General features: G+C 41.7%; 4 protein-coding genes across 4 annotated transcripts; 3 read left to right on the top strand and 1 right to left on the bottom strand.

Moving 5' to 3' along the window:
- The first annotated feature begins 333 nt into the window (after positions 1–333).
- Positions 334–12,171, top strand: LOC144463520 (myosin heavy chain, fast skeletal muscle-like). Its single transcript, XM_078168203.1, has 41 exons — positions 334–360; positions 482–515; positions 823–1,044; positions 1,119–1,262; positions 1,355–1,511; positions 1,596–1,623; positions 1,712–1,811; positions 1,914–2,006; positions 2,095–2,158; positions 2,233–2,331; positions 2,426–2,529; positions 2,655–2,793; positions 2,895–3,013; positions 4,138–4,287; positions 4,387–4,557; positions 4,649–4,949; positions 5,085–5,155; positions 5,244–5,331; positions 5,469–5,586; positions 5,670–5,793; positions 6,099–6,235; positions 6,319–6,574; positions 6,659–6,901; positions 6,986–7,162; positions 7,243–7,388; positions 7,485–7,575; positions 7,676–8,065; positions 8,182–8,308; positions 8,397–8,515; positions 8,601–8,797; positions 9,187–9,370; positions 9,482–9,647; positions 9,757–9,881; positions 9,987–10,295; positions 10,382–10,585; positions 10,819–10,944; positions 11,028–11,198; positions 11,283–11,387; positions 11,492–11,587; positions 11,711–11,842; positions 12,068–12,171. The coding sequence occupies exons 3-41, from the start codon at positions 838–840 to the stop codon at positions 12,086–12,088; spliced, it is 5,799 nt and encodes a 1,932-aa protein (XP_078024329.1). The 5' UTR covers positions 334–360; positions 482–515; positions 823–837; the 3' UTR covers positions 12,089–12,171.
- A 1,686-nt stretch (positions 12,172–13,857) lies between these two features.
- Positions 13,858–19,444, bottom strand: LOC144463519 (uncharacterized). Its single transcript, XM_078168202.1, has 2 exons — positions 18,480–19,444; positions 13,858–14,179 (listed from the first exon to the last, which is right to left on the bottom strand). The coding sequence occupies exons 1-2, from the start codon at positions 18,765–18,767 to the stop codon at positions 14,123–14,125; spliced, it is 345 nt and encodes a 114-aa protein (XP_078024328.1). The 5' UTR covers positions 18,768–19,444; the 3' UTR covers positions 13,858–14,122.
- LOC144458313 (uncharacterized) lies at positions 18,780–23,367 on the top strand. Its single transcript, XM_078168323.1, has 10 exons — positions 18,780–18,930; positions 19,285–19,295; positions 20,932–21,077; positions 21,173–21,263; positions 21,364–21,753; positions 21,870–21,996; positions 22,085–22,203; positions 22,289–22,485; positions 22,872–23,055; positions 23,167–23,367. Exons 1-10 carry the CDS (start codon positions 18,780–18,782, stop codon positions 23,350–23,352), a joined length of 1,602 nt encoding a protein of 533 aa, XP_078024449.1. The 3' UTR covers positions 23,353–23,367.
- Positions 23,355–25,101, top strand: LOC117262771 (uncharacterized). Its single transcript, XM_078168201.1, has 5 exons — positions 23,355–23,566; positions 23,672–23,980; positions 24,067–24,270; positions 24,731–24,912; positions 24,997–25,101. The coding sequence occupies exons 1-4, from the start codon at positions 23,372–23,374 to the stop codon at positions 24,860–24,862; spliced, it is 840 nt and encodes a 279-aa protein (XP_078024327.1). The 5' UTR covers positions 23,355–23,371; the 3' UTR covers positions 24,863–24,912; positions 24,997–25,101.
- Positions 25,102–26,946: the final 1,845 nt, after the last annotated feature.

Here is a 26,946-nt window from a genome sequence, read left to right as displayed (position 1 = left end):
TCGGGAAAAGACTCTGTAAAATAATATTATATGGCTTATTATATAAAAATAATTATTTTTTTAAAAAAGTAAATTGGAGCATCAGTTAAAGGAACATAGAACACTGATGTTTTCTTAAATTAGTATACCTTCTGTAAAATGAAGTAATGATTAAGAATAAACCAGGACGTGGCCATGACTGAAACCTGAAACATCACATGATACATGATTACAACATGTCTTTATGACTGCCTATATGTCCTACCACATTTGGCATGTATACCATATATAACTTGAGCAGTGTCATCAAACCTCATTCAATAAAAAGGCTGGTTGTGGACACAGTGTGCAACGCTGAAGACCTGTGAGTTCCTGCTTGTGGTAAAATGATTTTCTCTTAAGCTTTAGACCATATCAATGTGTCCTCAATTTAAGATATAAATTATATTAACATTTGATGCCTTGTTTTTAAACCTTCACTTACCATATTCTTTTTCAACAGGATTGGTGAATAGTGTTGAGAGAGAGGGGGTCAGGTAAGAACAACTTTTAAGTGTCTGAATTTAATTTACAATCATTTGGTAAATACGCAAAATATTGTTCTTTCAATCAATGTCAACAACAAACAAAACAAAACAATATTAGTATTAGTTAGTTAATTCTCACTAATGGAGTCTGAAAAGGACTTTGAATGAAGTTGAAGACCACCTGCAAGAAAACACAGACTTGTTTCAGTTTGGATATGTTAATTATTCAGCAGACGTTTAAGTTCATGTGCTGTTTAATCACATGGACTTAAAAGCATTAGTTAATGATGGCAATTCCTCTGTAATTATCGACCAGACATCAGCCGCCACCATGAGTACGGATGCAGAGATGGCCATCTATGGCAAGGCTGCCATTTACCTCCGGAAGCCAGAAAAGGAGAGAATTGAGGCTCAGAGCAAACCTTTTGATGCCAAGAGTGCCTGCTACGTGGCCGATGCCAAGGAGCTGTACCTGAAGGCAACAATCATCAAGAAAGATGGTGGCAAAGTCACTGTCAAGGTCCTGGACACTGAGGAGGTTGGTATCATAAGTCTGAGTAATCTGGAAATTCAATATGATCAGTTCTGATAATCATAAATGTTTTGCTCCAGGAGAGGACAGTCAAAGAAGATGACGTCTCTCCAATGAACCCTCCCAAGTATGACAAGATTGAGGACATGGCCATGATGACCCATCTCAATGAAGCCTCTGTGCTGTATAACCTCAAAGAGCGTTATGCAGCATGGATGATCTACGTAAGACAATGTGCCTAATGACATAAGAGTATGGTTGGAAATAATTGACAGAAACACAGAGTTAACTGTTGAATCTCTGTGATCACTTTCAGACCTACTCTGGGTTGTTCTGTGCCACTGTGAACCCCTACAAGTGGCTCCCAGTCTACGATTCTGAATGTGTGACTGCCTACAGAGGCAAGAAGCGTATGGAGGCTCCACCCCACATCTTCTCTGTCTCTGACAACGCTTATCAGTTCATGCTTACTGGTAAGTCATTACCGTAACAATGTCCAGTTTATATGAGGTTTCTGTTGCAGTAAAACATCATTAATTCTTGTTTTTATTTAACAGATAGGGAGAACCAGTCTGTCTTGATCACGTAAGTTTGTCACATTTACATTTGTTCACTCTGTTTAACACAGTCAGATATTTTGATCAGCTTCTTATAAGTCTGTGTCTATACCTAGTGGAGAATCTGGTGCTGGAAAGACTGTGAACACCAAGCGTGTCATCCAGTACTTTGCAACAATCTCAATTGGTGGAGACAAAAAGAGGGACATGTCAAAGGTATGTAACTGTATAAGGATCACAACTCTTTCAATATGACATATATTTCCAGGGGAAAAACTAAAGTCATTGTCTGATAGCAAGTTTAAACCTGGATTATAGGGGTCACTGGAGGATCAGATTATTGCAGCCAATCCCCTGCTGGAGGCCTACGGTAACGCCAAAACTGTGAGGAATGACAACTCCTCTCGTTTTGTAAGTATGGAGCGATTTCTACACGAGGCAGGTCTTGTTACAGATTGTCAGTGTCATGGGACATTAAAAATTCCTTTCTTCCAAACAGGGTAAATTCATCAGAATCCATTTTGGCACAACTGGCAAACTGGCTAGTGCTGATATTGAGACATGTAAGTAATAACACTCATATGAACGACTGGAATTCAGAATTGACCAGGCTGTGACTTATGAACAATATTTGTAGATCTGCTGGAGAAGTCTAGAGTGACATTCCAGCTTCCTGATGAAAGAGGCTACCACATCTTCTACCAGATGATGACCAACCACAAGCCTGAGCTGATTGGTAAGCAAACTGAGATTCTGCACAACATGTAACCATATTACAACTTTCAAAGAAACATAAATCTATTTACATTTCACCCCATTCTGATTTCCAGAGTTGGCACTCATCACAACCAACCCCTATGACTTTCCCATGTGTAGCCAGGGTCAGATCACTGTGGCCAGCATTGATGACAAAGTTGAGCTGGAAGCCACTGATGTGAGTGATCCCCACTTCAAAATGTTTAAATATATTTTGTGCATGAAATGCATCATCAAAAGTGCTTCTTCAGATGCAATTACTTAAGTGATTATATTTTGTGTGGACACCTCTTTCGAATTTAGAATGCTATCGATATCCTGGGCTTCTCCGGTGAAGAGAAGTCAAGTATCTACAAGATGACTGGTGCTGTGCTCCACCATGGTAACATGAAGTTCAAGCAGAAGCAGCGTGAGGAGCAGGCTGAGCCTGATGGCACAGAGGGTGAGTATTCAGTGTCAGCTATTACAAAATACCTTGGAGCACAACAGTAATAACATTTTTAATCACACTGGTTTCTGATGGAAATCACTGAATGGTTTCAGAGGCTGACAAAGTTGCTTACTTACTGGGTCTGAACTCAGCTGACATGCTGAAGGCTCTGTGCTATCCAAGAGTAAAGGTCGGAAATGAATTTGTCACCAAGGGACAGACTGTACCTCAGGTAAACATGAATTATTTACATCCAATATCCTACTATAGAAAACAGATTATTTTTGTTGGTTGTAGTGAAATTATGTCATGTAATGTAAAAATAGTTTATTTGAAAGAAGAAATGCAGTGGAAGAGTTTAATGTCTTACTACTTTTGATGTGTTTTATGCATTGCATGCTAAATGCATGATGCAAATTAAGTCAAGATCCACCTCAGCTGAATTTCAAATTTTGGATACATTGGGCCCTATTTAGATAGTCTAAAGTGGACGGCGGAGGGCGCATAATCCATGTTGCAAGTATCAATGCTATTTAGATGCAGGTGCAGTTGTCATTTTCACGCCCTGCGCCCTTGTCATCTGGGTTCAGGATGCTGGAGAGGGAGCTGGGCTCTCTAACCTCCCTGGTTAAAATAAAATAAATTGAATAATTTACAATTTGTTGACAGCGTTTCTCTAGTGCGTGCGCGCGCTCTCTCTTTCTCTCTCGCAGTCTCACTCTGTTTCTTTCTTTTGACTTTTCTAAGATGATAGATGCTGAATATATACTCCCTATCTGATGCTATGGCTGTTTGTGGCTGGCTGAGAGGGTTGTGAACTTATTAGATTGCAGCTGTGTTAATCAAATCAGGTTGGGTTTCCATTACAGGTGCCAAACGTACCAAACGATGCCAATCCCCTTTGATCTGACATCAGATGTGATGGGACAGTCCATATAGAGATACATTTATTGTCTCCTCAGCTGTAAAACGCTCACTGTTTCCAGTTGGTAGGTCCGCCATCTAACTAGGTCTCCGCCGTGCGCTCCAATCGCGTCTCTTTTAAAGGGAATGAGAGGTGACACTCTGATTGGCTTATTGAATGATACGCCCAAAACACACCCATGACTAATTCAGAGAGTAAGTCCAACCCTTTTAGACTCTCCGCCATGGCACACAGTCTGAAAACGCGCTGTCTAACTAGCAAGTGACTGGGAGACGCCCATGCACCGCACGCCTGGCGCTTTGCATTTTAGACCATCTAAATAGTGCCCTTAGTGTGATTTGTCTCATTAGGAGAAGTTTGATTTACCAGTAATCAGCATTTTACAACAGGGTTGATGGACTTTATAAAATGACATCCTTGTTTTTATTCAGGTGAATAACTCAGTGAGTGCCCTGGCCAAGTCTATCTATGAGAGAATGTTCTTGTGGATGGTCGTCCGTATCAACCAGACACTGGATACCAAACAAGCAAGACAGTACTTCATTGGTGTCCTGGATATTGCTGGCTTTGAAATCTTTGATGTAAGCTTCATTTCCAAAAATTCAGCAGCTAATAATTTTCATGACGGAATCATTCTTATTGCCTGCAAGAGACTATGCTAATTATTTTTCCCCTCACAGTTCAACACCTTGGAGCAGCTGTGCATCAACTTCACCAATGAGAAACTGCAACAGTTTTTCAACCACCACATGTTTGTCCTGGAGCAAGAGGAGTACAAGAAGGAGGGTATTATCTGGGAGTTCATTGACTTTGGCATGGATTTGGCTGCCTGCATTGAGCTGATTGAAAAGGTAGTCACTTGATTTTGTGATTATATGTAGTTGTTCTCGATTTGACTTAATGTGTCACTTAATGACATACTTTTTCCAATGTTTTTTCAAGCCTATGGGCATCTTCTCCATCCTTGAAGAGGAGTGCATGTTCCCCAAGGCCACAGACACATCCTTCAAGAACAAGCTGTATGACCAGCATCTTGGCAAAAACAAAGCATTTGAAAAGCCAAAGCCCGCCAAGGGCAAGGCTGAGGCCCACTTCTCTCTGGTGCACTATGCTGGTATTGTGGACTACAATATCATTGGCTGGCTGGACAAGAACAAGGACCCACTGAATGATTCCGTTGTACAGCTGTACCAGAAATCCTCAGTGAAACTGCTGCCTGTCCTGTATCCTCCTGTCGTTGAGGGTATGATAGTAACTACAGTAAACTAAAACCCATCTCAAGGTCAAACATACTGTATATTTTTCAATGACAAACATGTGTTCATGTTCATTTGACATCACATTCTAACAAAATATGTGTACTGTAAATTATCAACAGAGACTGGTGGTGGCAAGAAGGGAGGCAAGAAGAAGGGTGGTTCTATGCAAACTGTGTCTTCACAGTTTAGAGTAAGATTTAAAATTGCAAATGCATTTCACATATCTCAGTCTGTATGAAAACTCACTCGTGATAAGACTGATCATTTTGGATCTACAGGAGAACCTGGGCAAGCTGATGACTAACTTGAGGAGCACCCATCCTCACTTTGTGCGCTGCCTGATTCCCAATGAGTCAAAGACTCCAGGTACATGAAGAACATAATCTCAACAGAGTCACTAAGAATTGGTTTAGTTTTGTTGGTGTGGTTTATGACATTTTGTGTTGTTTCAACAAGGAGATTATTTCATCAAAAAAGTTCATCAAGAAATTTCTGTTTTTCAGGCTTGATGGAGAACTTCCTGGTCATCCACCAGCTCAGGTGTAACGGTGTGCTGGAGGGTATCAGAATCTGCAGAAAAGGTTTCCCCAGCAGAATCCTCTATGGTGACTTCAAGCAGAGGTATCAGTGAATATTTCAACATAGTTTTGATGCAGATAATTAAAAGAAAATGCTCACACTGACCATTAACTCTCTCATAAAAGGTACAAAGTGCTGAATGCCAGTGTGATCCCTGAGGGTCAGTTCATTGACAACAAGAAGGCTTCAGAGAAGCTGCTTGGGTCAATTGATGTTAATCACGATGAATATAAATTCGGACACACTAAGGTAAGCACCTTTCTGTCCTTTTTTTAAAAATGAAGAATAATAAAGTTGTTCAGTCCAGTGTGTTTGATGGTTTTTCTATCAATTATATGTTATGTACAAGACATATGTATTAATAATAAAGCATAACGTCTGAAAGCTACTTACTTGACTTTAATGAATTCAGTTCCAAGTACTCAGATGTTAGTAGAGGGGCAAAGCAGCCAGCATGTTTCCATTCACGAAACCCCTTAGAGGCCTTTAATCATAGGTGAAGTAAACGCTATCTGAGTTTATCCTGCATTTATTTTTATTTTTTGTTTGTCCAGGTGTTCTTTAAGGCTGGTCTGCTGGGTGTCCTTGAGGAGATGAGAGATGAAAAACTGGCAACTCTGGTCACCATGACTCAGGCTTTGTGCCGTGGTTACGTCATGAGGAAGGAGTTTGTGAAGATGATGGAGAGGAGGCATGTTGAAAACAGATCATTCTAAATGATGGTGTGAAAAGTCCTGAACAACATTGTCCATAACAGCAACATCTTGTCTGCAGGGAAGCCATCTACACCATTCAGTACAATGTCCGCTCATTCATGAATGTGAAACACTGGCCATGGATGAAGGTGTACTACAAGATCAAGCCTCTGCTGAAGAGTGCTGAAACTGAGAAGGAGCTGCAAAATATGAAGGAGAACTATGATAAGATGACAAATGACTTGGCTGCTGCCCTGGCAAAGAAGAAGGAACTGGAGGAGAAGATGGTGTCCCTTCTGCAGGAGAAGAATGATCTGCAGCTGCAAGTAGCATCTGTAAGTTCACATCAACAGACAGTTGTGCTTTTTTCGGTTTTTCACTGTCAATGTGCTAACATGTTTTTTCATGAAATTAACTAGGAAGCAGAGAATCTGTCAGATGCTGAGGAGAGATGTGAGGGACTTATCAAGAGTAAGATTCAGCTGGAGGCCAAACTCAAAGAGACAAATGAGAGACTGGAGGATGAAGAGGAAATCAATGCTGAGCTCACTGCCAAGAAGAGAAAACTGGAGGATGAATGCTCTGAGCTCAAGAAGGATATTGATGACCTGGAGCTTACCTTGGCCAAAGTGGAGAAGGAGAAACACGCCACTGAGAACAAGGTTCCTAAATAATACTCTGTCCAGCAGATCAAGCCAAAATATGATGATTATCATTTATTGACAAAATCTTTCTCGCATACTTAGGTGAAGAACCTGACTGAGGAGATGGCCTCTCAAGATGAGAGCATTGCTAAGCTGACCAAGGAAAAGAAAGCCCTGCAAGAGGCTCATCAGCAAACTCTTGATGACCTGCAGGCTGAGGAAGACAAAGTCAACACTCTGACCAAGGCCAAGACCAAGCTTGAGCAGCAAGTGGATGATGTAAGTGCACAAAGTTGCTCAGAGTGGAAAGACAAGATTCTTCTTGAATGTGTTAATTAAAAACTCATTATATTTCTCAGCTTGAGGGTTCTCTGGAGCAAGAGAAGAAGCTGCGTATGGACCTTGAGAGAGCCAAGAGGAAGCTTGAGGGTGATCTGAAATTGGCCCAGGAGTCCATCATGGATCTTGAGAATGACAAGCAGCAGACTGATGAGAAAATCAAAAAGTATATGTATTCTTTTACTTAGTCCAACAACGATTCTTGTAAAAAAATTTTACTGAAATACATGAACTCTTTCTATTCTATCTACTATTTTCACAGGAAGGACTTTGAAATCAGTCAACTCCTGAGCAAGATTGAAGACGAGCAGTCAATGGGTGCTCAGCTCCAGAAGAAGATTAAGGAGCTTCAGGTGACATATTGTGCTAAAACATCACTGCATAGTTTACATTTCCTATGTTGTGTAATAAAAGCGACAGTTTACTGAAAGACATTACACCTACATTCAACAGGCCCGTATTGAGGAACTGGAGGAGGAGATTGAGGCTGAGCGTGCTGCTCGTTCCAAGGTTGAGAAGCAGAGAGCTGACCTCTCCAGGGAACTTGAGGAGATCAGCGAGAGGCTGGAAGAGGCCGGTGGTGCTACTGCTGCTCAGATTGAGATGAACAAGAAGCGTGAAGCTGAGTTCCAGAAGCTCCGTCGTGACCTTGAGGAGTCCACTCTGCAGCATGAAGCCACTGCTGCTGCTCTTCGCAAGAAGCAGGCTGACAGCGTTGCTGAGCTGGGAGAGCAGATCGACAACCTCCAGCGTGTTAAGCAGAAGCTTGAGAAGGAAAAGAGTGAATACAAGATGGAGATTGACGACCTCTCCAGCAACATGGAGAATGTTGCAAAAGCAAAGGTGTGCAATGCACTGCATGCTATTTTAATACCCAAATTAGTACAGTAAATAAGGTAAACAATATTATAGCCAAAGTAAAATCTGATCACTGATCTCATCTCTCTTTTCCTCATCAGGGAAATCTTGAAAAAATGTGCCGCACTCTTGAGGACCAACTTAGCGAACTGAAGACCAAGAATGATGAAAACGTCCGTCAAATCAATGACACAAGTGCACAGAAAGCACGTCTCCTGACAGAAAATGGTATCTACAAGTTATCAGTAAATGATCTTTTGTGTGTCATTGAGAAACATAACACAAACTAATGGTATCATGGCATCTCTTACACAAGGTGAGTTCAGCCGTCAAATCGAGGAGAAAGAAGCACTTGTCTCCCAGCTGACCAGAGGCAAACAGGCCTTCACACAGCAGATTGAGGAGCTGAAGAGACAGATTGAGGAGGAGGTTAAGGTAGGAAACTGTTCAGGAAGTGTGTATTGGTATATATGTTTGAGATTAAGGAATTTTGTATATTCAATAATATTTTTTACACCAGGCCAAGAATGCTCTTGCCCATGGCCTGCAATCAGCCCGTCATGACTGTGATCTGCTGAGGGAGCAGTTTGAGGAGGAGCAGGAGGCCAAGGCTGAGCTGCAGCGTGGAATGTCCAAGGCCAACAGTGAGGTGGCACAGTGGAGATCAAAGTATGAAACTGATGCTATCCAGCGCACTGAGGAGCTTGAGGAAGCCAAGTGAGTAACATTCATACAATTGAACGACCAGTTCAGAAGTGTTTCATTTTGGCATAAGTCAGCTGACAACTGCACTGCAAACATTAAAACTTGCATTTAAATAAATGTTTCCAGAATATTTTTATTTGCTAATCCAACACCTGTTTAAGAATAAGATGAAAAATAATCCCTACCCTCAGAACATTAAGCCTGGGCAGCACACCAGTGTTACATCTGTAACACCAGTAGCTCCATTCAAATAGAGTATTCCCTCTTCCCACTGGGGCCAAATGGATTCAGCTACCTGTTGCATAATGTGTTCAGAGCTCACATTGTAAATTCTTGTTACTGAGGCGTCAGGTAATTTCCCACCGTTCACTGGGAGAAAAAAACTTGCCTTTTCCAAACAGGAAGAAGCTGGCCCAGCGCCTTCAGGAGGCTGAGGAGCAGATTGAGGCAGTGAACTCAAAGTGTGCCTCTCTTGAGAAGACCAAACAGAGGCTCCAGAGTGAGGTGGAGGACCTCATGATTGATGTGGAGAGGGCCAATGGGCTGGCTGCCAACCTGGACAAGAAGCAGAGGAACTTTGACAAGGTAGCATTGTTTACTTTATATGGCTCAGCCATACAAACAATGAAAACGACACTTTCATTTGTCTTTCTATTACTGTGTAACAATCTGAACTGTATTAATTGTGTTATTCAGGTGTTGGCTGAGTGGAAACAGAAGTACGAGGAGGGTCAGGCAGAGCTTGAGGGAGCACAGAAGGAGGCTCGTTCTCTCAGCACTGAGCTGTTCAAGATGAAGAACTCTTATGAGGAAGCTCTGGATCAGCTGGAGACCATGAAGCGTGAAAACAAGAACCTGCAGCGTGAGTTCTACATTATCTAACAGTTACACTGTACTCAAAATGTTTTGGAATAAAGTCTTTATATTCTACATTTTAAGGCTTAACGATTTACATTTGTGTCTATCTGCAGAGGAGATCTCAGATCTGACTGAACAGATTGGTGAGACTGGCAAGAGCATCCATGAGCTGGAGAAGTCCAAGAAGCAGGTGGAGACAGAGAAGTCTGAAATCCAGACAGCTCTTGAAGAGGCTGAGGTACTTTTTTTTCTAAGAAATCTGAAAAACATTCTAAATCAGAGACAAATATATTATTAAAGGTTTGAAAGCAGAGACGGACGTTTCGTTCTTTGATATCATCAGGGAACTCTGGAACACGAGGAGTCTAAGATCCTGCGTGTCCAGCTGGAGCTCAACCAGATTAAGGGTGAGGTGGACAGGAAGCTGGCAGAGAAAGATGAGGAGATGGAGCAGATCAAGAGGAACAGCCAGAGGGTGATTGACTCCATGCAGAGCACTCTGGATTCTGAAGTCAGGAGCAGGAATGATGCCCTGAGAGTCAAGAAGAAGATGGAAGGAGACCTGAATGAGATGGAGATTCAGCTCAGCCACGCCAATCGCCAGGCTGCTGAGTCCCAGAAGCAACTGAGAAATGTTCAGGCGCAGCTGAAGGTACTGTAAGACACAGAGCTGTTGCACAGATTGTGGTCAGTGACGGGAACATTTATGTGAACATTTTCCTGATATTTTTCCACTAGGATGCGCAACTGCACCTTGATGATGCTGTCAGAGCCCAGGAGGACCTCAAGGAACAAGCTGCTATGGTGGATCGTAGGAACGGTCTCATGATAGCTGAAATTGAGGAACTCAGAGCTGCTCTGGAACAGACAGAGAGAAGTCGCAAAGTTGCTGAACAGGAGCTGGTGGACGCCAGTGAGCGTGTTGGACTTCTGCACTCTCAGGTGAACAAACCCAGTCATTTATTCAATGATTTAAAAAGCTAGTGAGATTATCTCCCAATGGGACAAGGGATGGAAATTAGCGGCTTGGCTAGAATCTCTTACATATTTACATTGTTAATGTTCATTAATATGTTCTGTCCCATTTTTTAAACATAAACAAATAAAAATAAATACATTTAAAATAACTTGAAAATCAGGCATGTGATGACTCAACTGCCTAAATTGTTTTTTAGAACACAAGCCTCGTGAACACCAAGAAGAAGCTTGAGGCTGACCTGGTCCAGGTCCAGGGAGAAGTGGATGACACTGTTCAGGAAGCAAGGAATGCAGAGGAGAAGGCCAAGAAGGCCATCACTGATGTAGGTTTAAACTTCATTTGTTCATAAGCCAATGTATTTTTTTCACAACATTTCTAATTAATGTTTTATGCTGTATTCTCTAGGCTGCTATGATGGCTGAGGAGCTGAAGAAGGAGCAGGATACCAGTGCTCACCTGGAGAGGATGAAGAAGAACCTGGAGGTCACTGTTAAGGACCTGCAGCACCGCCTGGATGAGGCTGAGAACCTGGCCATGAAGGGTGGAAAGAAGCAGCTCCAGAAACTTGAGTCAAGGGTAAGAAAGTCAGGATAACAATTTTCACAGCTGAAACATGAGTTTTGAAGAGAAGATGGATACTCATTATCTTGTTTTCTGAAGGTGCGTGAGCTGGAGGCAGAGGTGGAGGCTGAGCAGAGACGTGGAGCAGATGCTGTTAAGGGTGTCCGCAAATATGAGAGGAGAGTAAAGGAGCTCACCTATCAGGTACAGTCACTTTGACATTTAATATAGAAATCAACTTAGCACAGCCTACTTCAAGTCAACATGTACATCTACTTTCTACTTTATTTTTAAATTACCTTGAACAGACTGAAGAGGACAAGAAAAACATCTCCAGGCTGCAGGATCTGGTTGATAAGTTGCAGCTCAAGGTGAAGGCCTACAAGAGGCAGGCTGAGGAGGCGGTAAGGACAAAATATACATTTTCAACACTCAAAAACTTGATACTGTGGCAGGTTTATTTCAAATGAAGTAGACTTTTGGTCTTTGTGGACATTAAAACAATGTCAATCTCTATGGTTTTTCAGGAGGAGCAGGCCAACGTCCATCTGTCCAAGTGCAGGAAAATCCAGCATGAGCTGGAAGAGGCTGAGGAGCGTGCTGATATTGCGGAGTCCCAGGTCAACAAGTTGAGAGCGAAGAGTCGTGACTCTGGCAAGGTAAATACATACAAATTTCAGCTAAATGAAAATTAAATTTAGGTCATGCAATACTCTCATCATGACTGAAAATAATTACAATATTTGCCTTAAGCTCCATAAAATAAACAAGACAAATCCTTTAAAGAGTAAAATAAGTGTGTGTGTGTGTGTGTGTGTGTGCATATGAACTGTGTGTATTAATTTTCCTCTTCTTCCCCTTTTTCTTCTTCTCCTTCTTTACAGGGAAAAGAGGCAGCTGAGTAAAGCATTTCAGCTGATGGGCTGTTTCTTGTCATATAATATGATGTGAAATATTCCATAATAAAATAATTTTTGATCTTAAACTACATTGTCTGTGTTATTTTGATCTAAATATGTCTTCACAGACGGAGCAGATGTAAGCATCTGCTGGCTACAAAAAATATGCTGCATAGATTTTTTATTTACATTTAGCCCAGCAAACTTTTTATGTTGAAATGACATTGTGGAAAAAAAGAAAAAACTTTTATGGTCACTGGAAAAATGACATTTTGAAAAGGTTCAAAAGTAAAAAGTTTTTCACTGACTATCTGAAGATGTTGATTGTACATTCGCATTTCGATCTTATGTCACCAGGATTCACAATATTGAGATTTTTCATCCTCTACAGTGTCCAAATAATACACCTTTTAAACCTAAAAGTGCTCACTGTAATATAAAACAGTACAAGTGGTGCTGGCTTTAGAATGACATCAATAGCAGCATACAAGTTACATACTTAATCATACGAACACATCCATAGTTTCCACTTACAAGACAAAGAAGACCATGTTTGACCTCCTTACTGATTACACCCCCTCATGGAACCTGCGGTCTGCTGACTTGGGTCTCCTCAACGTCCCTCACACCAGAAGGCGAACTTTCGGGGCTAGAGCCTTCAGTGTGGCAGCCCCATCCCTCTGGAACTCTCTCCCCATGGAGATTGCTAGATTGTTATTTTTCTTGTTGTAAAGTGGCCTTGGTTATTTTTGTACTTGTAAGCATCCTTGGGTCTCTTGAAAGGTGCTATATAAGCCTAAGTTATTATCATTATTATTAATATCATGTTACACATGCTTCAACAGATTTATATTTATTAAGCAACAATTTAAATGTAACATGAAAAATGCTTTTTAAATACAATGAGATAGAACAATACATAATTGATGCAGGGTCCCTCTAGTTTATCCCTCTGGTTTGTCCCTCTGGTTGTAGGAAGAAGTTTGATATGATATGATGGAAACTTGTGAATAAAACAAGTATTATAAGAAAATGTAGTCTTGGACATTCAGACCAAATGTCAATCTGTTCTGAACTAGAATTCAACATTGAAATCCTGGTTGGTGCTCACTGGCATGGGTTATTTACAAGTCATCCAACAATGTACTACTCTGTCATAAAGAGGTTTCAATATTGTCACTGTAATCCCAACATGAAAAATTTCCAGAAGCATGAATGAACAGGTGGCTGAATTCAAGACAAATTCTTGCTACGGAGCCAGCACTTTTGAATAAGGGAGTTCAATGAACGCTGGCATCCCAGAACAGTGTACCCTCAGTGCTCACTCTTACCCCTGATCAAAATGCATCTAGAGTGTTAAAAATCTCAGAGACCTTTGACAAAAACTTTCAGAGAATAATCAACCTTCATGCTCTGAAATCAGTGTTCTTCTAAGAGGCCTGATACTGTCATACTGAAAAATGATTTTCTCTTAAGCTTTAGACCATATCAATGTGTCCTCAATTTAAGATATAAATTATATTAACATTTGATGTCTTGTTTTTAAACTTACCAGACTCTTTTTCACCAGGATTGGTGAATAGTGTTGAGAGAGAGGGGGTCAGGTAAGAACAACTTTTAAGTGTCTGAATTTAATTTACAATCATTTGGTAAATATGCAAAATATTATAATAATAATAATAATAATAATAATAAATTTTATTTGTAACACACTTCATATTTAATGAAAAATCTCAAAGTGCTACAACAGCAAGAAAAGAAAAAAATAAGTTAAAACAAGAGTTAAAAGCAGTTATCAAAGTAACACGAGCAAAAATTACAGAGTAAAAGATTTATTAAAAAGGTACGTTTTAAGGCCCTTTTTTTTTCAATTGACTGTGGAACCCTCAGGTGTTCTGGGAGGGTGTTCCACAGTCGAGGAGCAGAGGAGCAGAAGGCTGGATCTCCCAGTTTGCGGCTCTGGAAATATTGTTCTTTCAATCAGTGTCCACAGTTCTTCACGCAGACTTTTTTAACAAAACAAAACAATATTAGTATTAGTTAGTTCATTCTCACTAATGGAGTCTGAAAAGGACTTTGAATGAAGTTGAAGACCACCTGCAAGGAAACACAGACATGTTTGAGTTTGGATATATTAATCATTCAGCAGACATTTAAGTTCATGTGCTGTTTAATCACATGGGGCTCTAGTTTTGCAGACCGGGCGAGGCGGGGGCACAGCACACCTGCGCTTCGCCAACTGGGTGTGCCCAGGGAGATTTTGTAAGTTTGGCACACCGTGCGCCTGGCGCAGCTACTCCTCTATCCCACCTCCGTCCCTCCTACTGGCGCAAGTCGGAAAGAGGGAGGAGAGAAGGCGTGGAGTGGGTTTTACACAGCCCATTCACATCACACCAATCAAATGAGCCCCTCTCCTCGCCCTTAAATGCGCCACCCAAAGGCGTAATGAGAGTTTACTCAATTCGCCATGGCGGAAGAAAGCAGCAGCGTCAGACGGCCAAACTTCTCCCAAGAGGAAACTGATGTTTGGGCAAAGGTAGCCTGGGAGGAGGTCACCACAATTGTAAATCAATGTTGCGTTTCTCTCGTGCGCGCGCGCTCTCTCTTTCTCTCTCGCTTTCTCACTTGGTTTATTTTCTTTTGACTTTTCTAAGATGATAGATGCTGAATATATACTCCTTATCTGATGCTGTGGCTGTTTGTGGTTGGCTGAGAGGGATGTGAACTCATTAGTTTGGAGCTGTGTTAATCAAATCAGGTTGGGTTTCCATTACGCGTGCCAAACATGCCAAACGGTGCCAATCCCCTTTGATCTGACATCAGATGTGACAGGACAGTCGATATAGAGATACATTTATATGCTGATTGCAGATAGTTGCATTGAATAGTGTTTTTTTGGGGTATTTTTTGCACCATTAATGTGCCTGACATTCTGGAAACCTGCCTGTGAGGTTTTGGTGACGTGTGCGCACTGTCCGCCGGTCAGCCAAACTTCCACTTACACCGGCTGTGCTCCGCCTGCGCTGACAGTAGACCTGGTTTCAGCTGGCATGCTTTTAGTGCACCTTCTGCGAAGCCTTTTGGCATGAAACTGTCACTGCGCCAAGCTAGATCTGTCGACACCTCCCCCTGCTGCGCCGCCACACCCATCTCAGCGCACCTCGGTCTGCCAAACTACCAAACTGAGCGCGTATTGGGTTGCGCTGCTTGAAACTAGCTCTGCGCGGGGTTCCCCACTCTGCGCTGTGCTGGGAAACTAGAGCCCAGAGACTTAAAAGCATTAGTTAATGATGGCAATTCCATTGTAATTATCGACCAGACATCAGCCGCCACCATGAGTACAGACGCAGAGATGGCCATCTATGGCAAGGCTGCCATTTACCTCCGGAAGCCAGAAAAGGAGAGAATTGAGGCTCAGAGCAAACCTTTTGATGCCAAGAGTGCCTGCTACGTGGCCGATGCCAAGGAGCTGTACCTGAAGGCAACAATCCTCAAGAAAGATGGTGGCAAAGTCACTGTCAAAGTCCTGGACACTGAGGAGGTTCGTGTTCCATAGGTGTGACGCGCGATATGAAAAAACTGACTGCCCAAAAGCACTTTTTCTGAATGGGACCAGACAGTCACCTCTAGATCCTGATCTAGTCGATCGATTTAAGTTTGTCTTTATAAATTCTTTTAGTGGAGGTGGAGCTAGTCCATGGAGAATCTTATACACTAAGGAAGCATCTGCATAATTTATTATATTTTCCCAACTCAGCAATTCATGTTTCTTTAAGATGTTACAATGATGGTGTGTGTTGGGTTTTTTGTCTAAGACTTTTAGAGCTTGCTTGTATGCAATTTCGACAGGCTTTAATGTGGACTTGCATGCCGATGCCCAAGTTGTTATACAGTAGGTAATATGTGGCATGATCATTGCATTTAGATATAATTTTGCAGAGTCAAGAGTTAAGTTATTTCGAATGTATCTAAAATTCGACAGGTTGTATTTTATTCTATTCACAGTTTTTTTTACTTGTTGTTTAAAACATAGCTGTGAATCAATGATAATTCCTAGATATTTAAATTCCTGTACAACTTCAAGCTTTGTTCCATTTACATACACGTCGGGAGTTATGTCAGCATTTGCCTTCTTAGAAAAAAGACATACAAACAGTTTTTGACACATTAAGATGCAGATGAGAAAGATTCAACCAGTTTGACACTTTGGACATAGCAGCTGATAGATCTTGTGCAGCTTGGCATTTAGTTTTTGCATGCAAATACACAACAGCATCATCAGCATACATCTGGAACGTTACGTTTGACGGACAGCTATTTGGCAGATCATTAATGTACAGACTGAACAACAATGGTCCCAAAACCGAACCTTGAGGTACACCAAGAGTATTATCAGAAGTTTCAGATGTAGTATTGTGTACTCTAACACAGTGTTTCCTCTGCACAATATATGATTCTATCCATTGCAATGTATTTACCGACAAATTAAAATAAGACAGCTTAGTTAATAAAATTTGATGATTCACAGTATCAAACACCTTCTTCAAGTCAAGAAAAACAGCTCTTATAACACCACCGCTATCGATTTTAGACTTTAAATTTTCCACAAAGAAACAAATTGCCATCTCAGTAGAATGGTTTTTTCTGAAGCCAAACTGCATTGGGTTTAAGTTGTATGGACTATTATTCAAATGTTTAATGAACTGCTCTGCCACCAGTTTTTCAGCTACTTTGGAAACTGTAGGGAGAATGCTTATCGGTCTGTAGTTACTGATTGTTGCAAGGTCTCCTGATTTAAAGATTGGAGTAATAACTGCAGATTTCCATGAGTTTGGAAATTTACCTTCAATTATAGATTTGTTAATGATGCTGGTGATTGGAGCAATAAGCGATTGTTTATGAGTTTTGAGAAACATTGTGTCCATATAAAATGCATCCTTGGCTTTTGAGTTCTTCAACCCACAGATAACTCTATTTACATCTAACTAAGACACTTCATTCATATTAAAAACCGGAGTAGCGGTATTCAGAGGCATTGTAAGTTGGATTTGTGGACAGGAGTTAGTGGCCAAATCTTTCACAGAGTCAATATAGTATATGTTTAGGGCTGTTGCAATCTCATTTGAATCATGAGTTAGTTTTCCATTTATTTGCAACTCTCTAATGTTCTTATTTATAGTATCGTTTCCTGTTAGTTTCTTTATGTTTGTCCAAATCTCCTTAGCATTGCCTCTGGCATTGATTATGACATTAATAAAAAAGTTTGCCTTTGCTGTTCTGATTTCTTTAGTCACTTTATTCCTTAGTGAGGTGAACTTATGTCTATTTTGTGTTGATTTCGTCTTAAGGGCTATCTTAAGTGCATGATCCCGCTGTTTCATCAGTGACCATATTGTACTATTCAGCTAGGGAAGGTGGTTTCTTTTCTTCAGTTTCTGTTTAATGTTTTTAATAAAGCCGTTCATTGTTTTTTGAATCACTGACATAAAGATGTTACAATTGTCATCCACCCGTTCACATATGAGGTGCTCAGACCAATTTATCTCACTCAGGGCAATTTCTAAATTTTTTATTTCAGTCTTAAGTATTCTTAGTCGTTCTGACTTTTCGCAGGAGGGACAGTTGAGAGAGTTACCATGACGTTGTTTAGTTAGTTTACTTGAAAAGAAAATTATATTGTGGTCTAATAGGCCAGACAGATAATTGCAAGTTTTGTTAATTCTCTCAGCTTTATTCATGAAAAGCAGATCTATTCTGGTTTTAGAGTGGTTAGTAATTCTAGTGGGCTGTTGCACAAGCTGTGAGAGGTTATATTGATCTGTGATCTGTTTAAGGTTTATCCTACCCTTTTTATCATCCCAATTAATATTTAGATCTCCAAAAACAATAACTTCCTTGTTAAAGTCACAGGCATTAAACAGAAATTTTAACTGAACATAGAAATCTACCTTTGCAGTTGGATGGCGGTACAGACAGATCAAAACAAAGGACATCTCAGTTGATAATGTAACCTACACCCCAACACATTCTAGCTCAACTTCCTCTGGCCATTCAATCTGTTTGCATTGCAAGGTGTTTTTAATGTACAACAGAACGCCCCCACCCTTTCCTTTAACCCTGTCCTTTCTAAAAACATTGTAGCCTGGCATGTTAACCAGAGCTTCTGGAGGCGTGCGTTTAAGCCAAGTCTCTGTCAGTACCAAGCAGTCAATGTTTGAATTAACCAGTAGATGTTCTAGCTGTTCGTGTTTGTTAACCATGCTTCTGATATTTAAATGTCCACAGAACAGTCCTCTAACTTTGTGCGCTGTGGGTCCCACACTATTTTGGCCTGATTAAATGTCTGAAAAAATTCGGTGGAACGGTGTTTTTTAAAAACTGAGTTTCTAGTTTTTACCTCTGTGGAGGACCGGGGTGACAACCGACTATGAGCTGCTGGGCGTTGTTGTGCCGTCAACGCGGCACCGCTGATAGCCGGGGTCGGATGGTCTTGCAGGAGAGCGCCGTTGTTGTCCTGAGACCCGCTACTACATCCCAGGGTGGAGACTGCCTGGAGCACAGCCGATGTCCGTCCAGACGGATGACCGTCATCAGGCAGCGAGCCGACGGTGGTGGTGGTAACCGGTGTGCTGCTAGGCGTTGTGCCGTCAGCGCGGCACCGCTGATGGCCGGGGTCGGGTAGCATCGCCGGGGAGCGATGTCACTGGTTCCCGGGGTCCTGTCGCGACGCGCCGTCTTTGAGGTTTGGAGCGCCGCCGGTATCTCACCCAACATCGGATTACTGCCATCAGGCTTCATGCCGTCGGGACCGACGACAGGGAGACACAGCCGCTGGAACACTGGTGGAGGTAGGTGAAGCCAAGCTAGCAGGTTGCTAGCTTGGCTGGTTGTTAGCGGCCAGGCTAGTTGCCGCTGGATGTTGTTAGCTGGCCTACTAGTCCAGCTATCATGTGTCAAAGGCCCAACAGTCATCCCGATGCCGACAGATCCTGGACCTGGACGTGGGTGGATGTCGCCGGACAGAAGCAGGCACAAGGAGATAATTACATGAAAGTCTTCCCTTCCTCTCCGTGTTAGTGGACGCAGCGAGTGCCGCCCCAGTGTGTCATAAATCACCGCATGTCCATACCCGAGATGTTTCACTCCTGGGAGATCTTCCTGGATGTAAAAGTTTGGAAAGTTTTCCATACTTTCTCCAACAGGTACTTTTGGGGTTGGACTGTTTCGTAATTGTGTAAGGGCAGTTAAAATCATTAAGATTAAACAAAGTCCACGGACTGTGCAAGACGCCGTACTCCCTGCCGTACTCCCTGCTGCTGCCAATATGGTGCTGCAAAGACTGTGAACACCAAGCGTGTCATCCAGTACTTTGCAACAATCTTAGTTGGAGGTGGAGACAAAAAGAGGGACATGTCAAAGGTGTGTTACTGTATAATGATCACAACTCAGTTATCTTTCAATACAACATATATTTCCTGGGGGGGAAATAAAGTCATTTTCTGATAGCAAGTTTAAACGTGAATTATAGGGGTCACTGGAGGATCAGATTATTGTAGCCAATCCCCTGCTGGAGGCCTACGGTAACGCCAAAACTGTGAGGAATGACAACTCCTCTCGTTTTGTAAGTATGGAGCGATTTCTACACAAGACAGGTCTTGTTACAGATTGTCAGTGTCATGGGACAATAAAAATTCCTTTCTTCCAAACAGGGTAAATTCATCAGAATCCATTTTGGCACAACTGGCAAACTGGCTAGCTGATATTGACACATGTAAGTAATAACACTCATATGAACAACTGGAATTCAGAATTGACCAGGCTGTGACTTGAACAATATTTGTAGATCTGCTGGAGAAGTCTAGAGTGACATTCCAGCTTCCTGATGAAAGAGGCTACCACATCTTCTACCAGATAATGACCAACCACAAGCCTGAGCTGATTGGTAAGCAAACTGAGATTCTGCATAACATGTAACCATATTACAACTTTCAAAGAAACATAAATCTATTTACATTTCACTAGGGTGACCATATTTTGATTTCCAAAAAAGAGGACACTCGGCCGGGCATGACATAGCCTATTTAAATGATACTCGCAGTTTACTCAAAGATGCCTTATAATTTTAATATATTTAAAATTTATATGTATGGATAGAAAATTCAGTTATATTACAAAATAATATCTCTCAAAGACAAATTTCAGATAGGCCCCAATAGGGGACACATACACACACTAGAGTGTGGCGATCCAAGCCCGACGGTACCCGACGGGTCGGCCGGGTTTGGTCAAAAATGTAGCTATAAATTGTATTCGGGCTCGGGTCGGATTTGGTCAGCTTTCAGTGAAAATGTAGTGTAAAAATAACTAAAATCCTATTGTCTGTCCTGTTTATTGCTTGGGCACAGTTATTTACGTGACAACACCTGGACATAACACACACAGACACTCATTGGCTGTTTGTTTCTACCTCTCTCCTCGCTGGAAGTCTCAGACCTCCAGCCGCCCGCCTCCGCCTTGATTAAACGCTTAAAATAAAATAAAAGAGGGAGACAGGTTTTTCCTATTTTATCTTATTTTGTTTTATTTCTCCCTCTCCTCTCGCTAGAAGCATCAGACCTCCCGCCTCCCGCTCCCGCCTCCCGCTCCCGTCTCAAACATGGAGGACTCCCTCTCCGCAGCTGAGCACGACCGGCCTGTTAAATAGCCTGTAACCATAACAACTGTGTGACACAAACTCAGTGCTCTGGTCATTAAATAATGTCGGGCTCAGGTCGGGTTCCGAGAGAAATATGCTGAAAAGACAAGATTCTTCTTGAATGTGTTAATTAAAAACTCATTATATTTCTCAGCTTGAGGGTTCTCTGGAGCAAGAGAAGAAGCTGCGTATGGACCTTGAGAGAGCCAAGAGGAAGCTCGAGGGTGATCTGAAATTGGCCCAGGAATCCATCATGGATCTTGAGAACGACAAGCAGCAGTCTGATGAGAAAATGAAAAAGTATATGTATTCTTTTACTTAGTCCAACAACGATTCTTGTAAAAAATTATACTCAAATACATGAACTCTGTCTATTCTATCTACTATTTTCACAGGAAGGACTTTGAAATCAGTCAGCTCCTGAGCAAGATTGAAGATGAGCAGTCAATGGGTGCTCAGCTCCTGAAGAAGATTAAGGAGCTTCAGGTGACATATTGTGCTAAAACATCACTGCATAGTTTACATTTCCTGTGTTGTGTAGTAAAAGTGGAAGTTTACTGAAAGACATTACACCTACATTCAACAGGCCCGTATTAAGGAACTGGAGGAGGAGATTGAGGCTGAGCGTGCTGCTCGTGCCAAGGTTGAGAAGCAGAGAGCTGACCTCTCCAGGGAACTTGAGGAGATCAGCGAGAGGCTGGAAGAGGCCAGTGGTGCTACTGCTGCTGAGATTGAGATGAACAAGAAGCGTGAAGCTGAGTTCCAGAAGCTCCGTCGTGACCTTGAGGAGTCCACTCTGCAGCACGAAGCCACTGCTGCTGCTCTTCGCAAGAAGCAGGCTGACAGCGTTGCTGAGCTGGGAGAGCAGATCGACAACCTCCAGCGTGTTAAGCAGAAGCTTGAGAAGGAAAAGAGTGAATACAAGATGGAGATTGACGACCTCTCCAGCAACATGGAGAATGTTGCAAAAGCAAAGGTGTGCAACGCATTGCATGCTATTTTAATACCCAAATTAGTACAGTAAATAAGGTAATCAATATTATAGCCAAAGTAAAATCTGATCACTGATCTCATCTCTCTTTTCCTCATCAGGGAAATCTTGAAAAAATGTGCCGCACTCTTGAGGACCAACTTAGTGAACTAAAGACCAAGAATGATGAAAACGTCCGTCAAATCAATGACACAAGTGCACAGAAAGCACGTCTCCTAACAGAAAATGGTATCTACAAGTTATCAGTGAATGATCTTTTGTGTGTCATTAAGAAACAAAACACAAACTAATGGTATCATGCCATCGCTTACACAAGGTGAGTTCAGCCGTCAGATTGAGGAGAAAGAAGCGCTTGTCTCCCAGCTGACCAGAGACAAACAAGCCTTCACACAGCAGATTGAGGAGCTGAAGAGAGAGATTGAGGAGGAAGTTAAGGTAGGAAACTGTTCAGTAAGTGTGTATTGGTATATATGTTTGAGATTAAGGAATTTTGCATATTCAATAATATTTTTTACACCAGGCCAAGAATACTCTTGCCCATGGCCTGCACTCAGCCCGTCACGACTATGATCTGCTGAGGGAGCAGTTTGAGGAGGAGCGGGAGGCCAAGGCTGAGCTGCAGCGTAGAATGTCCAAGGCCAACAGTGAGGTGGCACAGTGGAGATCAAAGTATGAAACCGATGCTATCCAGCGCACTGAGGAGCTTGAGGAAGCCAAGTGAGTAACATTCATACAATTGAATGGCCAGTTCAGAAGTGTTTCATTTTGGCATAAGTCAGCTGACAACTGCACTGCTAACATTAAAACTTGCATTTAAATAAATGTTTCCAAAATATTTTTATTTCCTAATCCAACACCTGTTTAAGAATAAAATGAAAAATAATCCCTACCATCAGAACATTAAGCCTGGGCAGAACACCAGTGTTACATCTGTAACACCAGTAGCTCCATTCAAATAGAATATTCCCTCTTCCCACTGGGGCCAAATGGATTCAGCTACCTGTTACATAATGTGTTCAGAGCTCACATTGTAAATTCTTGTTACTGAGGCGTCAAGTAATCAAACCGTTCATTGGGAGAAAAAACTTGCCTTTTCCAAACAGGAAGAAGCTGGCCCAGCGCCTTCAGGAGGCTGAGGAGCAGATTGAGGCAGTGAACTCAAAGTGCGCCTCTCTTGAGAAGACCAAACAGAGGCTCCAGAGTGAGGTGGAGGACCTCATGATTGATGTGGAGAGGGCCAATGGGCTGGCTGCCAACCTGCACAAGAAGCAGAGGAACTTTGACAAGGTAGCATTGTTTACTTTATATGGCTCAGCCATACAAACAATGAAAAAGACACTTTCATTTGTTTTTATATTGCTGTGTAACAATCTAAACTGCATTAACTGTGTTATTCAGGTGTTGGCTGAGTGGAAACAGAAGTACGAGGAGGGTCAGGCAGAGCTTGAGGGAGCACAGAAGGAGGCTCGTTCTCTCAGCACTGAGCTGTTCAAGATGAAGAACTCCTATGAGGAAGCTCTGGATCAGCTGGAGACCATGAAGCGTGAAAACAAGAACCTGCAGCATGAGTTCTACATTATCTAACAGTTACACTGTATTCAAAATGTTTTGGAATAAAGTCTTTATATTCTACATTTTAAGGCTTCACAATTTACACTTCTATCTCCCTGCAGAGGAGATCTCAGATCTGACTGAACAGATTGGTGAGACTGGCAAGAGCATCCATGAGCTGGAGAAGTCCAAGAAGCAGGTGGAGACAGAGAAGGCTGAAATCCAGACAGCTCTTGAAGAGGCTGAGGTACTTTTTTTTCTAAGAGATCTGAAAAACATTATAAATCTGGGACAAATATATTATTAAAGGTTTGAAGGCAGAGATGGACATTTCGTTCTTTGATATCATCAGGGAACTCTGGAACACGAGGAGTCTAAGATCCTGCGTGTCCAGCTGGAGCTCAACCAGATTAAGGGTGACGTGGACAGGAAGCTGGCAGAGAAAGATGAGGAGATGGAGCAGATCAAGAGGAACAGCCAGAGGGTGATTGACTCCATGCAGAGCACTCTGGATTCTGAGGTCAGAAGCAGGAAAGATGCCCTGAGAGTCAAGAAGAAGATGGAAGGAGACCTGAATGAGATGGAGATTCAGCTCAGCCACGCCAATCACCAGGCTGCTGAGCCCCAGAAGCAACTGAGAAATGTTCAGGCGCAGCTGAAGGTACTGTAAGACACAGAGCTGTTGCACAGACTGTGGTCAGTGACGGAAACATGTATGTGAACATTTTCCTGATATTTTTCCACTAGGATGTGCAACTGCACCTTGATGATGCTGTCAGAGCCCAGGAGGACTTCAAGGAACAAGCTGCTATGGTGGATCGTAGGAACGGTATCATGATAGCTGAAACTGAGGAACTCAGAGCTGCTCTGGAACAGACAGAGAGAAGTCGCAAAGTTGCTGAACAGGAGCTGGTGGATGCCAGTGAGCGTGTTGGACTTCTGCACTCTCAGGTGAACAAACCCAGTCATTCATTCAATAATTTAAAAAGCTAATGAGATTTAAAATAACTTCAAAATCAGGCATGTGATGTAAGAGTAGGTTTTTCTGTCATCTGGAGAATGCAAGGATGAGGCCAATCACGGAGTTCTTTCTTAATGCACGTTTTTTACAAGCTCGGATCAACATTGGCCACATGCAGAAGCTATGTGTGTCATACATGAACAGAAAGAGACACAGCTTATATAGGATGGTAGCACATGTGCTGTTACCTATATGGTGTTTTGCCAAATTGAACTTGGCCTTCAGCCAACTAAAATTAGTCTAACTTGTCCATCTAGCATTTCTGACGCCATGATAGCTGTCCTGGCGGAACATTATCCTTAGGGGTTCTTTGACCTAGTATCCACTGGTCAGTGAAGATGTAAAAATACATACTAACCTGTTGACTCAAGTGCCTAAATCGTTTTTTAGAACACAAGCCTTGTGAACACCAAGAAGCAGCTTGAGGCTGACCTGGTCCAGGTCCAGGGAGAAGTGGATGACACTGTTCAGGAAGCAAGGAATGCAGAGGAGAAGGCCAAGAAGGCCATCACTGATGGATGAGGCTGGCCATGAAGGGTGGAAAGAAGCAGCTCCAGAAACTTGAGTCAAGGGTAAGAAAGTCAGGATAACAATTTTCACAGCTGGAACATGAGTTTTGAAGAGAAGATGGATACTCATTATCTTGTTTTCTGAAGGTGCGTGAGCTGGAGGCAGAGGTGGAGGCTGAGCAGAGACGTGGAGCAGATGCTGTTAAGGGTGTCCGCAAATATGAGAGGAGAGTAAAGGAGCTCACCTATCAGGTACAGTCACTTTGACATTTAACATCGAAATCAACTTAATTCAAGTCAACATGTACATTTATTTTCTACTTTACTTTTAAATTACTTTTAACAGACTGAAGAGGACAAGAAAAACATCTCCAGGCTGCAGGATCTGGTTGATAAGTTGCAGCTCAAGGTGAAGGCCTACAAGAGGCAGGCTGAGGAGGCGGTAAGGACAAAATATACATTTTCAACACTCAAAACCTTGCTACTGTGGCAGGTTTATTTTACACAAAGTAGATTTTTGGTCTTTGTGGACATTAAAACAATATCAATCTCTATGGTTTTTCAGGAGGAGCAGGCCAACGTCCATCTGTCCAAGTGCAGGAAAATCCAGCGTGAGCTGGAAGAGGCTGAGGAGCGTGCTGATATTGCGGAGTCCCAGGTCAACAAGTTGAGAGCAAAGAGTTGTGACTCTGGCAAGGTAAATACATACAAATTTCAGCTAAATGAAAATTAAATTTAGGTCATGCAATACTCTCATCATAGTATAATAAGTGTGTGTGTGTGTGTGTGTGTGTGAACTGTGTGGATTAATTTTCCTCTTCTTCCCCTTTTTCTTCTTCTCCTTCTCTACAGGGAAAAGAGGCTGCTGAGTAAAGCATTTTAGCTGATTTGCTGTTTCTAGTGTGATGTGAAATATTCCATAATAAAATAATTTTTAAAATAATCTTAAACTGCATTGTCTTTGTTATTTTGATCTAAATGTGTCCTCTGAGAGGGAGCAGATGTAAGCAGATGCTGACTAAAAAAAATATGCTGCATAGATTTTTTATTTACATTTAGCCCAGCAAACTTTTTATGTTGAAAAGACATTTAGAAAAAGAAAAAAAAAATTGCTATGGTCACCGGTAAAAAGACATTTAGAAAAGGTTCAAAAGTGAAAAGTTTTTCACCGACTACTTGAAGATGTTGACTGAACGTTTGCATTTCGAACTTATTTCATGAGGATTGGCAGTATAGAGATTTTTCATCCTCTACAGTGTCCAAATAATACACCTTTTAAAACTAAAAATGCTCACTGTAATATAAAACAGTACAAGTGGTGCTGGCTTTATGATGACATCAATAGCAGCATATAAGTTATATACTTAATCATACTAACACATCCATAGTTTCCACTTAAAAGACAAAGAAGACTGTGTGACACATGCGATAAATGTATTTATTAAGCAACAATTTAAATATAACAATGAAAAATGCTCTTTTAATACAATTAAGATAAGATATATTTTATTGATCCACCAGAGGGGAAATTCAAATATCACAGCAGCACAAGACTTAAACAAAAAGACAAACAGAATACGATAAAAAAATAGAAATAAAATAGAATGATAGATAAATAAATGATAAATAAAATAAAATTGCTACATTAAGTTGAATACTACAATGAGAATGCTACAGCAATACAACATAAATGAGCAGAAGAAACCCGTCCCCAGGTGCCATCTTGGCCATCCTTCACTTTACAATACATAATTGATGTAGGGTCCCTCTGGTTTGTCTCTCTGGTTGTAGGAAGAAGTTTGATATGATATGATGGAAAATTATAAATAAAACAAGTATTATAAGGAAATGTATTTTCACTGAGGGGAGGGTGAATGTCCATCATGGATTTCATATACATAATTGAGCATATTAATCTCTGTATTTGCAGTATGAAATTCACGAATAACGATAGGACTTATTGGCCTCTAGTTTCCCGGCACGGCGCAGAGTGGCGAACCCCGCGCAGAGCTAGTTTCGAGCAGCGCAACCCAAGGCGCGCTCAGTTTGGTAGTTTGGCAGACCGAGGTGCGCTGAGATGGGTGTGGCGGCGCAGCA

The sequence above is a fragment of the Epinephelus lanceolatus genome, chromosome 5 (genome assembly GCF_041903045.1).
Source record: "Epinephelus lanceolatus isolate andai-2023 chromosome 5, ASM4190304v1, whole genome shotgun sequence".
Lineage (NCBI taxonomy): Eukaryota > Metazoa > Chordata > Actinopteri > Perciformes > Serranidae > Epinephelus > Epinephelus lanceolatus.
The sequence above is the reverse complement of the archived record's forward strand: the minus strand, read 5'-3'. Positions and strand labels throughout refer to the sequence as shown.